We start from the raw sequence: 15,695 nt of genomic DNA, 5'->3' as shown, positions 1-15,695 counted from the left end.
GTTTTCTTCTTTTCATTTTTCTTACTTTTGTCTAATCAGGTTATTCACTCTAAAAACCTTTTACGGAGTGGGACGTTGGTGGGAACCTTTAAGATGGATGTTGGAACTGTTTACTTCCAGCCTGGTAAAATACCATCTGCAGTTTTAACTTCTTACATCACTGAATTATCAAACTGTTTAAATAAATCTGTATTAATTTCCTGATATCTGTTTCAGAACACCAGTTTTACCACAAATGGGCAATCATGTCTGATCCTAACGATATCACAGCGGGGTGCAAAGGATATATAAAATGTGACATTGCTGTGGTGGGGAAGGGTGACAACATCAAGACCCCACACAAAGCCAATGAGACGGATGAGGATGACATAGAGGGGTAATAAGCTCTTATGAGGCCAGATAAGGTTAAGAAAATGATAGATTACTGGCTAAATATTTGTATTCAGTGATTGCAATCCTTTTTTAAAGCATTTCTTTTGTGATTACTCTATAATGTTTGTAATGTCAAAATGTAAAAAACAAAAAAAGTCAAAGTATTTTTACACTATAGTTGATTCCTTTAACTACCAGACAGCAGAAAAAAGTTACAGAACGAATTTGGTTGCAAATATCATCCTTCAAACTCTTTCATGTTCTGTATTTCATATAATTACCAAATATCTCTTGGAAGCGTTTTCCATAAATTATATTCCTCTTACATTATTTTACATGCTTTTCTACTCTTGTTTTTTTTTTTTTTTTAGAAATCTGTTGCTCCCAGAGGGTATACCAGCAGAGCGACAGTGGGCAAGGTTTTATGTAAAGATCTATCGTGCTGAAGGACTACCTAAAATGAACACCACCATCATGGCTAATGTGAAAAAGGCCTTCATAGGAGAGAATAGAGACCTGGTGGACCCCTATGTTCAAGTGCAATTTGCTGGTCAAAAGGTACCTTGCTTCTCATTCTAGCCTCTGTTGTTTTTGACCATTTTAATGTACAGCCATCTATTATCCTGAAATACACTGCTGGTTTGATAATACGTAGAGATGTGGATATCTGTCAGATGCAAAGACTCTGAAAATGTAAAACTAATATAAACCAAATGTATTCATAAAAGAGTAAAATTATGTTGTTTTTGTTTGTGGTAAAATATTTTATGGCAAGGTCACACGTGCAAATATTAACAGCAAAACATGTAAACTGGTATTAAGAATATATATGAATAATATAACTATTATTACCTGCCTGGTCAGAAATCTGTAACACATAGCACATATTCAGTGAAGGTGGAAATGTTGCATGTAAGAAGTGTAAAACTTGCATTAACTCAAAAAGCTACTGACCTTAAGGGAAAGCTGTTTTTCTTTATTTTGGGAAGGCAAAACTTATGCAGGATTCTGTATTTGGAGAAACAAACACATGTCTGAACATACCTCTCCTGGTATTTGATCCTGTTGTAAATCACTCAGCTTTGTGCAAGACAGTATTAACTTAATGTTAGCTTTAACTTACAATAACCGCCCGTTAAGTTAGTCACATGGAACATCTAAAGACTTACATAGAGGCAACAGTAGACCAAAAAGAGGATGTTTTCTAAGTATACACCACCCCTGGAAATGTTTGGACACATCTACCCACTAAATGTAAATGGGTAGGTATGTCCAAATTTCTTACTGATTTGGTATGTTTTAATGAAACAACATGTGTACAGTAGAAGATGGATATTGTCACTGTATGAGAGGTGAAGCCATTGTACAGGTCTTAAGGTGCACCTCCACTGCTGGCTGCTTAGAGCTTACTCCAAAAGATGTCTGACTCCAAGTCTCCCTTTCAGAAATGATCAAGTTCTATTTTTTTTCTTTTCTTTTTTTTCCACATGTCATGATCATGTAATTAGCAAGATTTTCCACTTCTGTAAATGTTTTTGTCTAATGAGATCTCAAGCTCATCCTATTGGTCCAAATATGATGTCTTCTTTAAGAAAAAAGACAAGATAGTTACTCTTTTATGGTGTGAATAAATAAAAGCTTTTTTTCTCTCACAAAGACAGGGATAGGTCCATATTGTTCCAGTTTTCCAAAGACAATGAGCTCCATGAAATGCTTTGAGGGCTCTTAGTTTCAGCTTTGATTATGATTATTTTGGATTTGGATATCGATGTTCAAGCACAATACAGTGGCTAATGCCGATGACCATGAACTACAAATGAATTCATTTTTCTGCCTCTACAAGTTCAGTGTTATTCTTGCTTTTTGTGTTTTCAGGGAAAGACATCAGTCCAGAAGAGCAGCTATGAACCAATCTGGAATGAGCAGGTCATCTTTACCGAGCTGTTCCCTCCTCTCTGCAAAAGAATCAAGGTCCAAATACGAGACTCGGATAAGGTCAACGATGTTGCTATAGGAACCCACTTCATTGATCTACGCAAGATATCAAATGATGGTGATAAAGGTATTGGTCAAAACTCAAAGGGCAGCATGGAGGCAGTTTGTCTTACTAGCAATGATTAGTTGTCCAGTGCATTAATTATTTGTCTTAACGAGATAACAAGTGTTTTACTGCATTTAGTAATTGGCTGTGTAACTTGTGAATGGAGTCATGACCCCTTTGACCCTCTTCCAATGTCTGCTTCAGTTTAGTGGTATTCAAACTGTCAAATATTGTATACACACATAAATTAGCGTATGTAAAACTGAGACATAATAATTCTTAACATTAGAAAGAAGTTTCCTTCATGAAGTTTAACTGAATCATTATTTCTGTCTTCGTTAGATAAGGATACCATTGGTTTAGACTCTCTAAATGACTTTAAATAACATGAAAGAACAAGAATTACAAAAAACAAAAAAAACAAAACAAAGCAATAAATAAAACATCCTTCACATATTTCTATTTCCTCTTAAATTTCATTAGGTTTTTTGCCGACACTGGGCCCAGCCTGGGTCAACATGTATGGCTCCACCCGTCAGTACACGCTGATGGACGAGCATCAGGACCTGAATGATGGACTTGGAGAAGGAGTTTCCTTCAGAGCACGCCTCCTGCTTTCTGTAGCTGTGGAGATTCTGGACACCACTTCACCTGAGATCATCAGCTCCACTGAGGTTCAAGCAGAGACTGTCTCCAACATCTCAGAGGTAATGCTGGACACGCTGGTATTGCTGGGCAGCTATTTAGTGAATCTGTTTGAGCATGGTGGACTCGGCACTATTAACAAAACATAAACTGTTATTTTGAGCAGTAAACACTGATAATGCTGTTGCATTGGTACACATGTTAACGGCTCATCAGGGAAATCAGAAACATTGATTATTGGCATGTTGTAAATGCCCGCCCTGAGATATTCAGTGAGTTTGACAGATTGCTCATTTAAGGAAAAGTAACAACTCAATGTAAATTCTGAAACTGGCTTTAAGCCTTTTTATTTATAACATAAAATGTGTTGTATGAATCATTAGTTATGAATTATTTAGACATTAAATTTAGTGAGATGACTCGAATCAGGACCACTGCAGCAACATCTCTGCCATACTTGAAGCATCATACAGTATAATATTGCCCCAAACTTAGTATTGTGTCAATCAAACGGATTATTATATATAAATATTTTTAAAGAAATAACAATTTTAAAAAATATATGTGGTGCAAATTAATGTACTTTGAACACTAAATTAAAGTAGCTTAGTAATTCAGGAAGGGGCAGGTTGATTTTATTTATGTAGTTAATAACAAACAAACCATCTTTTTTTTTTTTTAATATTGGGCTTATCTGTCCATCAGAGCGCAACGGGAAAAATGGAAGAGTTCTTCCTCTTTGGCTCCTTCCTGGAGGCCACCATGATCGACAGGAAGATTGGTGACAAGGCGATCAGTTTTGAAATCACAATAGGTAATTACAATTTTTTCTTGACTTCACTATTGACCTGCATACCACAAGTCACCACACATGACAAAGAAATGTGACAGCGAACAGAAATCAATAGCTGCTGTAACCATGTGCACTCTCTGTAACGCTCATTCAACAGGTAACTATGGCAACCAGATAGATGGAGTGAGCAAATCATCCTCAACAAAGAAAAAAAAGAAAGATGGGGAGAATGAAGAGGAGGAGAGTGAGTTGATCCACAATTCCAGCGAGGACGAGGCGGACGAGGATGGGGAATTTGTCTCAGTCTCCTCAACACCTCTCATGAAGCCTGTCATCACCGACAGGTCAGGGGTCAAGGAGTTCATGACTTTGTCTTAATATAATGAAACTGAGAAAAATTCAGGAAAACATTGTACTGCTGACTGTAATGAGCCTTGAGAGGAGTCAAACTACTTTTAAAATGTGGTTTGATCTTAATTCAACTTTACAGAAACTACTTCCATCTCCCCTATTTTGAAAAGAAGCCATGTGTCTATATTAAGAGCTGGTGGCAGGACCAGAGAAGACGACTTTACAATTCTAATATGATGGACAAGATAGCAGACAAGCTGGTCAGTAATTACACTATATCAGTGCAATGCTAACATGCAAACAAATACTTAATAACAACCAGGTATTATATTTACAATGTGGATCTGTTTAGTTTTGGTCTGTTTAGATTAGTAACGATAATAAATGAATGGCATATGACTCTTGCAGCAGATGTTTTGGACACAAATGCATGAGTACTACTGAAAACTTGACATATTATAAGTTGTATTTTTTTGTGTGTGCTGACAGGAGGAGGGTTTGAATGATGTTCAAGAGATTATTAAAACAGAGAAGGCCTTTCCAGAGCGCAGACTCAGGGGAGTACTGGAGGAGCTCAGTGTCAGCTGCAGGTAAATATAATTCATTTCTATTGTGTTATGGTGTCTGGTTAATAATAAGTGACAATACCCACATTTTGTCTCTGACGTCTCATAACAAAGACAGTTGGTTAGCCGTGATCCCTTCACTTCATTAAAGTCTTTATGAGTGTCATAGTGTAAGCAACCTGCAGTCTCCTTATGGTTCTTATTTATCCCTTAATGATCTTGTGGTGGATTTACGAATGAAAGCGTCAGGTCAGTCTAATGTTTTCATGTGCAATGGCCACCACTCTGTTACTGTTAAACCACAAAATATGTCTCAAAATATTTATTTTGAGACAGAATAATATTTTCCTCTTTGCAGTCGGTTTGTGACACTAGCCAACAAGGATGTGAACCAGTCAGGCAGAACCAAACTTGATCGAGAACGGCTCAAATCCTGCATGAGGGAGATGGTACGATTCATGTTTCTTAAAGTGAAGTGGCTAGAGGAGTATAAAGAAATACTGAGGTCTGAATTAGTGCATCAGTTAGGCAACTACTCAGTTGTTAATCTCAGTGATGTAGTTAATAAATGGAGTAGAGTTGTTATAAATGTCAAACAAGGAAAGCTCTTTCTGAAACACATAATTATTATTAGAACTTTCAGCAAATTTGCATATAATTGTAATTCATCTGGTTGAATGGTTTGTAGTAGACTTCAGGTTAACTTTTATTTTGCATCTAGAGGAAATTTAGCAAGGTTGCATTTTGAACAGTGCATCAGTGGTAGAAAGACAAAAACTTTCAAGATGAAGAATAAGCAGTATATCAATGAATGATCGTGCTTGGAAGTACTGATTGAAAAGCAGTATATCTTCCCTGCAGGACAGCATGGGTCAGCAGGCCAAACAGATCCGTACCCAGGTAAAGAAAAACACAATCAAGGACAAGCTCAAGATGGCGCAGAACTTCCTGCAAAGGATCCGTTTTCTGGCTGACGAGGTAGTAATTCAGTTCTATGTGATGCAAAACTGAACCACATGTAGCAGAAATAGTGTGTCGTGTTTATAATACTTGCGAGGAAAGGACTGAAGAGTACTTATTTCTTTTTTGTCCAGCCTCAGCACAGCATCCCAGATGTTTTCATCTGGATGATGAGCAACAACAAGCGCATCGCTTATGCGCGGATTCCTTCCAAAGACATCCTGTACTCCATCGTGGATGAGGAAACTGGCAAAGACTGTGGAAAAGTCAAAGCTGTCTTCCTCAAGGTACAGTCCTCTTTCCTCTACTTTTATCTGAGTCATAACTTATTTGTTTGCTGGAACTTTCAGAGACCTGCAGATATTCTCATGACTATACTTAAACCATGAAATGAACAGAAGTAGTGAATAGTAAAGATGAAAATACAGTGTTGAAATATTTTATGGTGAATAGTATTGCACATTTTTGGCAGCTACTTAAAATGTATAGACTGGGCAGTGATGAAACATTTTCTTCATAATGCTGTGACTGGCTTAAAAAGCAAGGACTTGTGGATGTATAGCTATCTTTTGATTGCTCTTCAGTCATCAGATGTACTGTTTTTTTCTTTCATTCTTTCTTTTTAATGTTGTAGTGTTAATCCTAGTGTTTTAGAAAGTTCTTCACATCTTTTATGTCTGTTGTAACCTCTCTGCAGCTGCCTGGAAAGAAAGGATTCGGTCCTGCAGGCTGGACGGTTCAAGCTAAGCTGGAGTTGTATCTGTGGCTGGGCCTTAACAAACAACGGAAGGATTTCCTTAGTGGACTCCCAAATGGTTTTGAAGAGATTAAAGCCTCGCAAACAGGTCCTGGTCTTCACTCCAGCCCCCCTGTCTGTCTCGTCTACAACAGTAAGTACTTCTTACTGTGAGCACAGCTGAGTAGCTGATTCAAACTATTAGCAGCTGTGTGTGTGTCAAACAGCTTTTCAGTCAATACTTCCAAGCATGATCATTGATTGATGCCTAATCTGTGATGGAAGGATTATTAAAGCGTTCTGTACTGTAGTGCAAATCTATGTGACAAGAAGCTCTTCCATACTTGTGTTTTTTATTGCTGAAGCTTTGCTTTAGGCTTTCTCTTGATTTACATTTACGTTTTAACCTCTAAAATCAATGATGGGCAAAACACAAACAAACTCACTTAGATGTCAACATTTAATCACTATTGATCATGTTTACTTTGTAAGAATGATGTAACACTTGTCTGTTTGTGTGCCCAACAGTGAAGCAGGTGTTTCAGCTGAGAGCGCACATGTACCAGGCCCGAAGTCTGTTCGCTGCCGACAACAGTGGGCTTTCCGACCCCTTTGCTCGAGTCTTCTTCTCCACACACAGCCAAGTTACTGAGGTAACAGGAATGTGTACGTGTATAAGCTGTGTTTGCATGTGATTGAATGTAAACTGAGTTGATGTGTGTATGTATCACAGGTTCTCAGTGAGACTCTTTGTCCCACGTGGGACCAGCTGCTGGTGTTTGATGATGTAGAGCTGTTCGGGGAGGCCAGTGAGCTGAGAGATGACCCTCCAATCATTGTGGTTGAGCTCTATGACCAGGACACTGTGGTAGGATCCTGTGAAACAGTGCAGCACATAGAAAGTACTTGTTAAACAGTTTAGTGTGTGCTATTAAAGGCAAATGTGCTTTGCTTTCCCATCCTTCATGTTCTTATTGTCTGTCTTTTCCACGCTGCCCTTCACATGATTTTGGACCTCACTCATGCTGGCTGAACAGAGTGTGAAAACTTTGCTACAGTTTTTTTTTTTTTTTTAACTTAACTTATTTATTTTTAATTAATATTTAGAAAAACTTGCTTGCACCATGTCTCCCTTTGCAGCAGCAGGTATACTTCAAAGAGTGCTAATGATGAAACTTCCTCAGATCGCCCTGAGATTTTTTCATAAATTATACTTTTTTTTTTTAACTCTTCAACCACTTTGAACAATACTGACATCAAGTGGTTGTTCTTGTAACTGCACTCCCCACATCTGTGTCTAACCCCTTCCCTTATTCCTTCATTGTCTTGCCTCGTGGTTGTCACTCATTGTGGTGCACAGGGTAAAGCAGAGTTCATAGGTCGGACATTTGCAAAGCCCACCATCAAGATGTGTGATGAGCATTACAGCCCCCCAAGATTTCCACCACAGCTGGAGTACTACCAAATATACAGAGGGAACTGCACTGCTGGGGAGCTGCTGGCCGCCTTTGAGTTACTACAGGTAACATATGCAAGACAGCACTCATGAATATATTGATTGTTGAGCTACAAGTGGAAAAAAATCACTGGTTCTCTTAAAGGTTTTTAGCATCATAGGTTAAAAGAAAGAGATTTTCTTTTGCTTCATCTCTTGCACATTCAAACTAGCTTTTCTTTTCTATTTCATTAATTGGGCTTTCTGGTCTTGGCATCATCACTGCTTAAATCCTCTCTTCTCATAAGATTAAGAAATCTGTTTTTTCTCCCTTTATCTCTTTCTTCACCTCCACTTAAATTTACATTTTCCCACCTTTAAAAAGCCATTTTCTCTGTCTTTGTCCTCCTGCTACCAACAGATACCCTTTGACGCTGAAGAGATCAGGCGTGCTCTTATCGCTGTCCATAACTTTGCTGTTCCACAAATAAAGGTTTTCTTTTCATCCTCCTTTCATCCCACTTTTTCTTGTTCTTATGCGACGCTGTTTTCAGTGTTAGCACTACAACAGATGTCTTCTTTTTTATCTGCTAACATGATTGATTTCTGCACATGCTTTTTAAAGTTGCTACACTAAGCAAAATAAAATTAGCAGAAATATTAGGATTGTAGAAAATAAATTTGATGAGGTGCTCTCATATGTATTGTCATCCTGGTTTCCTGTCTTAGATTGGTCCAGGAGGCAGGGCTGACCTTCCCCCACTCGAAGGACCAACAGACTCAGAGCGTGGACCCATCCTGCCTGTCCCGCTGGGCATCCGACCTGTTCTGAGTCGCTACCGCATAGAGGTGAATTTTATCTGCTGCTGTGTTTTCTTCTCTCGAGATCCCGCTGTGTTACAGCAGCTTTCTCTTATGGTACAGGTTTTGTTCTGGGGATTAAGGGACCTGAAGAGGATCAACTTAGCACAGGTGGATCGACCCCGTGTAGACATAGAGTGTGCAGGTCGTGGGGTTCAATCGGCCCTCATTCAGAACTACAAGAAGAATCCCAACTTCAGTACCCTGGTGAAATGGTTTGAGGTGGTAAGTGCACTAGTCCACTTTATATTTATTCTGCTAGAAAACTGCGCTTAAGATATTTTATATACCTACTATCATTCCACTCACTCACATCAGCTCTATGGAACCAAAGGGCTTCTTTTAGTTCTAAAAGGACTCATGAAAGGACTTGGAAAATATAATTCATGTCTTTGTCACAACCCACCTGGATTACTGTAAAGCTCTTCTTGTTAACCAGATCTTCATTTCTAGCCTACAGCTGGTCCAGAGTGCTGCTACTCATCTGTTACCTGGGGCGCACAGACATGAGCACATTTCCCCAGTTTTCTCTTCCCTTCACTGGCTCCCTGTGCAGTATAGAATCAATTTTAAAATTCTGCTTTTACTGTCAATGAAGCCTTGCTCGAGTCTACCTGTCAGAGTTGCTTTAGCCTTATGTCCCTCCGCAGCCCCTAAGGTCTTCTCACTGCTCCCCCCTCTTCACTGCTTATTTTCAAATCTCTTTTAAAAGCACACTTGTTCTCACCAGGTTTTTTTTTTAATGTGCAACTATTTGTATGGTGTGTGTATATTGTTATGTTTGTGTGTGTATAAATGTGTATGTACATTCTCATCCTGGATTTTATTTTTCTTAGTGTATTTTATCTTTATTTGTTTAGTCCTATAGGGCTGCACGGTGGTGTGGTGGTTAGCACCACAGCCTCACAGCAAGAAGGTTGCTGGTTCGAGCCTCATCAAACAGTGTACTTTCCATGTGGAGTTTGCATGTTCTCACTGTGTATGTTGGTTCCTTCTGGGTACTTCATTTCAAAGAAATGCGGGTTAATTGGTCACTCTAAATTCTCCCTAGGAGTGAATGTGAGTACGAGTAGCTGTTTGTCTCTCTCTGTTGGCCATACAACGGACTAGCAACCTCTCCTATTGTGTGCCCTTCTAATTGCTGGGATAGACTCCAGCTTCTCTGCGACCCTGAATTGGAATAACTTGCATAGACAATAATAATTACTCCATTATTTTAATAATTGTACAGCATTTTGGTACAAATACTGGTTGTTTAAAATGCTTTTTTAAAATAAATTGGATTGGATTTCAAAGAAAAAAAAGCTTTTTTTTTCCTTTCCCTTTTTTGTACCACAGGACCTTCCAGAAAATGAGCTACTTCATCCTCCTCTTAATATCCGAGTGGTGGACTGCAGAGCATTCGGCCGCTACATCCTAGTGGGGTCCCATGCTGTTACTAGCCTGAGACGTTTTATCTACAGTCCTCCAGATAAGACGTCCAATAACTGGACCACTGCAGGTGCTTAAACTCCACAGTCTGATAGAACATATTCATTCATTACTGATGAGTCTATGAGTTGTGAAATGATGTGTTTGAAGTTTGATTTAATTATTTATTGACAAGTTGCTTCAGCTTCTTAAAAAGAGATCTTACTGCTGTCGCACAAAGGCTTCAAAGTTAAACCCATCATCTTGTCAGTGTTGTCAAATGCTTGAGTGCAAAATGATGTAGGAATTTCTGTGGCATGTAATAAACCAATTACACAAATTATCCCTAGATAAAAACAAGCAGCGCATAGATAAATTAACCACTGGTTAAAAAAAAAATTTTTGATATTTAATTTACCATGCACAAGAGTTTCAGCAGATCTACAGATCTGTGGAAGTCTATTTCACATAAAAGGTGCATAACTTTTCCTTGATTAGTCCTTAATTGAGGATTCAAACTGTCTAGGAGGGTCATAACAGACCAGAGTCTGCTGTTTTTAGGCTTTGTTCTGCTCTTTTAGGTGTTAAAATGATAATATGATGGCAACAAGGGTTCAAAATGTACAGTTACCTACTTCTTATCTAGACGTAGGTAGGTAAATGTAAGTTTGTTTCTTCTCTCTGGTCCCTAAACAAGACTTGTTCTGCCTTATTAACTCTGCTAATTTCTTCGCTTACTCTTTGCCCTGACCACCTTCTGCATCCTTTTTCCATCTTTTCCTCTCTTGCATTTCCACGGCTGTTCTTTCCTCCCCTGTTGCCCGCTGCTGCTGTCTTTAACCTTCGGCTTCACCCCAGCTAAGCTAATGAATGGCTACATGGTCCTAACCAATGGCGGCTCCCAGCCTCGCTCCTCACCCAGCCTTTCTTCCCGCACCTTCTCTCGCCCCGCAGGTGACATCATTGTCAACTTGGACTCAGAGCCTCCCATCCGAAAAATGGAAACGGTCGTCAAGTTAGATGCTGTAAGCTTTTAATGGCTTTTTCTTTGACTGTGCGTTTATACTGTATACAATGCTGTTTATATATCTGGACTTAGTAGCCCTGCTTCCTGTCCAGCCCTTTTTAGTGTACCTGCCTCTGTATTTGTGCCTCTCTCACCTGCACCATCCATTGTTCGTATTAACCCTTGTGTTGTTTTATGTAACGCCCTCTGTCATAGATGTCTGATGCTGTTGTGAAAGTTGACATGGTGAGTAAACTCAAGAAGATATTTACTAGTTAATATGTGTACAGGTGTGTAATGATGAATGAAAAATAAGGACCTTTTTAACAACCTTTGCATCTGTGCCTTTTTTAACAGACTGATGAAGAGAGTGACAAAGAAAAAAAGAAGAAAAAAAAGAAGAAGAAGGGTGCCATAGAGGAAGAGGAAGAGACAGACGAGCGTGTGCTGGACTGGTGGTCCAAATATTTTGCTTCAATAGAGACACTGAAGGAGGTACAGCCTCTATGTTCTTCCTTGCATGGTTTTGTAGATCTCTCAGGATTGTTCTTGCACTTTAACTCTGAATTTTCTTGTCTGGTCTGTCAGACCCTCAGAGCCCAGGAGGCAGCTCAGGCAGAAGCAGAGGAGAGAGAAGACCTTGAGATAGCAGCTGAGACCGCAGGTACTGAACGCCACTAAATTAGCCGTCTTGTTGCCAGCATGACCCTCTTTCTCTCTGCCAGTTTTATTATTTTTAGAGAAATAAATCTCTAATGTGGGTTCTAAAGTTATTCTGCAAATGTGTACATAATAATGATATAATAATTTGGTTTATAACAGTTTGTAAGGATGCAAGCGTTGTACATGCTTGAAGATGTCCCACTCCTTCATTCCATGTATCCATGTTTTATTTGTGCTTCCAAACATGATAAACATTGTAATATTCATTTTTTATACATTAGCATGAGCTTCAAACTCAGCAACCAAGATGAAAGTTGACTGATTCAGACATGCTGAATGAATCGATGTCTGCATATTTGACCAGATGATTTCAGGGGAACCTGATATACAGCCCTGTCAGCTTTCATGTAACATGCTGTCATGTTGCGTCCAATATCTCCGACCCTCCCTTGTCCTCCTCCATTAACTCCTCTGATCAGATATCAAACCTGATGACCTTCTGAAAGGCTCCAAGATGAAGGAGAAGAGCAAAGAGAAGAAGAGCTCCAAGGATAAGAAGAGGGGTCAGAATGCAGAGGGATCAGAGAAACGACCAATCAAAGCAAAAGTGGACGAGCTGGTGGTGAGTTTGTTTCGCAGCATGGTTGATCAAAGCCATTCAGTACACAGAAATTATCCAGTGACCTCATATCTTTTGTACTGGCTGACTTATGCAGGTGTACAACAAGGAGCTGGAGAGCGAGTTTGGTCATTTTGAAGACTGGCTTCATTCGTTCAACTTGTACAGAGGAAAGGCCGGCGATGATGACGAACACGCTCTGGATGATGACAGGATTGTTGGCCGATTTAAGGTTGGAAGACACCCAGAAAGAACATTTAAAAGGTTACAAGAGCTAACAAACAATGTGTCATACAAGTATGCTTTTTCCTTTTTTTGTGGAATCCAGGGGTCCTTATGTATGTACAAGCTACCTCTGTCTGAGGAGATCACAAGAGAAGCAGGATATGATCCAAATATGGGGATGTTCCAAAGCATTCCACATAATGATCCAATTAACGTCCTTGTCCGTGTCTATGTGGTCAGGGTGGGTGGCATACTTGATGTTAAAGTCAATCCAGTAGTCAAAAATAGTAGGAAGATGAAAGAAGATCTGAAATCAATGTCTTCATCTTGTTCTCAGGCCACTGACCTTCATCCTGCTGATATCAATGGGAAGGCTGATCCATACGTCGTCATAAAGCTGGGCAAGTCAGAGGTCAAGGACAAAGAGAACTACATCTCCAAGCAGCTCAATCCTGTCTTTGGCAAGTGAGTTCAGAAAAGCTGCTCTGTATTCAGCTTAATCAGTCTGTGATGTGTTTGTACAAGTTAAATTGTATACTTTTTTGGAAGTGGTGTTCATTGTCATTCTGCCATGAAACTTACAATAAATACCAATTATGAAATGTAGAAAAATGTAAATGTTGTGTTTATATTTTTCTGCTGCAATATTTAGAAGGACTTTGAATTTGTTGCACGGTGTGATTGGCTCTGTTTGACTGTACTCAGATCATTTGACATTGAGGCCACATTCCCCATGGAGTCGATGCTAACGGTGTCTGTGTATGACTGGGATCTGGTCGGCACAGATGACCTAATCGGAGAAACAAAGATTGATTTGGAGAATCGGTTTTACAGCAAATTCAGAGCCACGTGTGGCATTTCATCCAACTACTCTCTGTAAGCAAATGCATCTCTTGTGCTTTACAAGTTATTGGTCTAGTTGTAAAGTTTCCATATGAAACTTAATTTCTGGCTTTAATGTTTTAAAGTTAGAAGAAAACACTAAAATAATTTACATAAAAGACAAAAATGCATGTTAGAATCATGTCATTTCAAAAGTGTCCTTAATTTGACAGCAGCTGATTAAGCATTTACATTTTGGTAAAATCTCAATTTTCAATTGTTAGCCATGGATACAATATTTGGAGGGACCCTATGAAACCCAGTCAGATCCTGGCTAAGCTCTGTAAGGAAAGTAAGATTGATGGACCCCAGTATGGGCCGGGAGGCAAGGTCAAAGTGGCAAATCGAATCTTTATGGGACCAACAGAAATCGAGGATGAAAACGGTAAGGCTGCATTTTTCTAACTGTGAAATCTTCTGTGAAAAGTCCTGCATTACGTTTTAATGTCTAAATGATTTACTATGACAACAATGTCCTGCATAATGTACAAGTGATTAATATATTCTGATCTGTAAAAGAGTTATTGCATATTTTACCAATAATAACTTAGATGTTTTGCTTTTTGTGTATTGATCTTGCAGGTCTGAAGAAACAGACTGAGGAACATTTAGCCCTGACAGTGTTAAACCACTGGGAAGAGATCCCCAGAGTTGGATGCAAGCTTATTCCTGAACACGTGGAGACCAGACCCCTGCTGAACCCTGACAAACCTGGAATCGAACAGGTAAGAAAGAGCCACCTTTGGGTTCATAAAACAAAGCAGTCAGATAGTTATACCCATATTTTATTCTCAGGGACGCATTGAGATGTGGGTGGACATGTTTCCTATGGATGTGCCTGCTCCTGGACCTGCTATTGACATATCACCACGGAAACCAAAGAGGTACATTCAAATGGGATAAATTAAGCAAATCTTACCTTGATTATTATGCTTTTCTATTTATGGAAAATTATAAATCGAAGTAAAATCAGAGGTAAATAAATGTTTTTTATTGCTTTCAAAGTCTCTAAACCTTTCTCAACAGAATATGTAGTTTTATTCCCAGGTTATATTATGGTGAGTCTAGCTTAACTGGCTAATGCCAAATACAGACTCCTAAATATATTTTAAAGCTGAACATAAGTGCAACTATGAATGTGTATGTGTTCCTTCCTCCTCCCCCCCTTACCAGATATGAGCTCAGGGTGATTATTTGGAATACTGACGAAGTAATACTGGAGGACGATGATTACTTCACTGGGGAAAAGTCCAGTGACATATTTGTCAGGGGGTAGGTACAGCGGGACGAGGCAGCCAAGCCTTATCCTGTGGGTGTGAGCTGTGTGTGAAATTTTTTTTGCAGTTAATCATTATTTTTTTTGTTTTGTTTTGTTTCCATTTTTTTCTTTTTCTGTGTGCGTGTTTGTGTCACGTCTTCGTGTTTGTGGTGTGTCTCCTGTCTCTTGTCTGTCGTCCTTTCTCTCTTCTCCGGTCAATGCTCTGCTGGTGTCTAGCTTTGAGCTTCGTGTTATTATTTGGAACACTGATGACGTAATTCTAGAGGACGATGCTTTCATGACAGGAGAGAAGATGTCTGACATCTATGTCAGGGGGTAAACACACGATTCCATCGCATGGCTCGTACAAATCCCTTGCTTTCCTCCTCCTGAAGCCCCTTGAGTAATTTTTTTGTGACTTTCCATTTTAACCGTTTTCATCCAGCACGCAACCTTGCTTGTCTTACACCTTGCAATCAGCACACTGAAAACAAAAGCTTAATTAAAAACTCATACAGTCAGGACCAAACTACAGACTGTATATAACTTGAGACTAGTAGAATCAGTCCACATAAATATTTGTTGCCCACTTTGCTTCTTCCTTTACACAGATCATCTTTTTAAGTAATACATGTTTTAACTGAATGATTTACTCATACAGTAGATTAGAGGTACTGCCTTTATCTCCCTTTATCAGCTGCTCTGTAACTTTGGCAGTTTTCTGTTTAAAGCCAAATTTAGAGTTTAGAGTCTTGTGAGTAGTGAGTGAGCCAAAATGTAAAAATGAAATACTAAACAAAAACATGCTACCAGTTTGCAAATAACATGTTAAACCTAAGTCAGTATTTGAATATTAACATAAAGTATCTGTT

At 39.1% G+C, this 15,695-nt stretch overlaps 1 protein-coding gene across 8 annotated transcripts in view; it reads left to right on the top strand.

The window, feature by feature from the left end:
- Positions 1 to 15,695, top strand: part of otofa (otoferlin a) — an 81,944-nt gene that overhangs the window by 57,812 nt on the left and 8,437 nt on the right. For 4 of the 8 annotated variants that reach the window (XM_041976231.1, XM_041976234.1, XM_041976232.1 and 1 more), the window contains exons 11-43: positions 40 to 124; positions 217 to 376; positions 744 to 930; positions 2,248 to 2,434; positions 2,897 to 3,120; positions 3,764 to 3,872; positions 4,009 to 4,195; positions 4,342 to 4,462; positions 4,692 to 4,792; positions 5,127 to 5,217; positions 5,630 to 5,746; positions 5,863 to 6,015; positions 6,426 to 6,618; positions 6,993 to 7,117; positions 7,198 to 7,332; positions 7,825 to 7,986; positions 8,321 to 8,392; positions 8,629 to 8,748; positions 8,824 to 8,985; positions 10,099 to 10,261; positions 11,029 to 11,195; positions 11,393 to 11,422; positions 11,534 to 11,671; positions 11,765 to 11,840; positions 12,319 to 12,461; positions 12,556 to 12,690; positions 12,787 to 12,924; positions 13,021 to 13,148; positions 13,389 to 13,559; positions 13,790 to 13,950; positions 14,148 to 14,290; positions 14,361 to 14,449; positions 14,739 to 14,837. In XM_041976231.1, the coding sequence (XP_041832165.1) occupies positions 40 to 124; positions 217 to 376; positions 744 to 930; positions 2,248 to 2,434; positions 2,897 to 3,120; positions 3,764 to 3,872; positions 4,009 to 4,195; positions 4,342 to 4,462; positions 4,692 to 4,792; positions 5,127 to 5,217; positions 5,630 to 5,746; positions 5,863 to 6,015; positions 6,426 to 6,618; positions 6,993 to 7,117; positions 7,198 to 7,332; positions 7,825 to 7,986; positions 8,321 to 8,392; positions 8,629 to 8,748; positions 8,824 to 8,985; positions 10,099 to 10,261; positions 11,029 to 11,195; positions 11,393 to 11,422; positions 11,534 to 11,671; positions 11,765 to 11,840; positions 12,319 to 12,461; positions 12,556 to 12,690; positions 12,787 to 12,924; positions 13,021 to 13,148; positions 13,389 to 13,559; positions 13,790 to 13,950; positions 14,148 to 14,290; positions 14,361 to 14,449; positions 14,739 to 14,837 (4,472 nt within the window). The other 4 variants (XM_041976237.1, XM_041976236.1, XM_041976238.1 and 1 more) reach the window with 3 other exon arrangements.

This window comes from Melanotaenia boesemani, chromosome 22, assembly GCF_017639745.1.
Source record: "Melanotaenia boesemani isolate fMelBoe1 chromosome 22, fMelBoe1.pri, whole genome shotgun sequence".
Taxonomy (NCBI): Eukaryota; Metazoa; Chordata; class Actinopteri; order Atheriniformes; family Melanotaeniidae; genus Melanotaenia; species Melanotaenia boesemani.
This window is presented reverse-complemented; position numbering and strand designations above follow the sequence as displayed.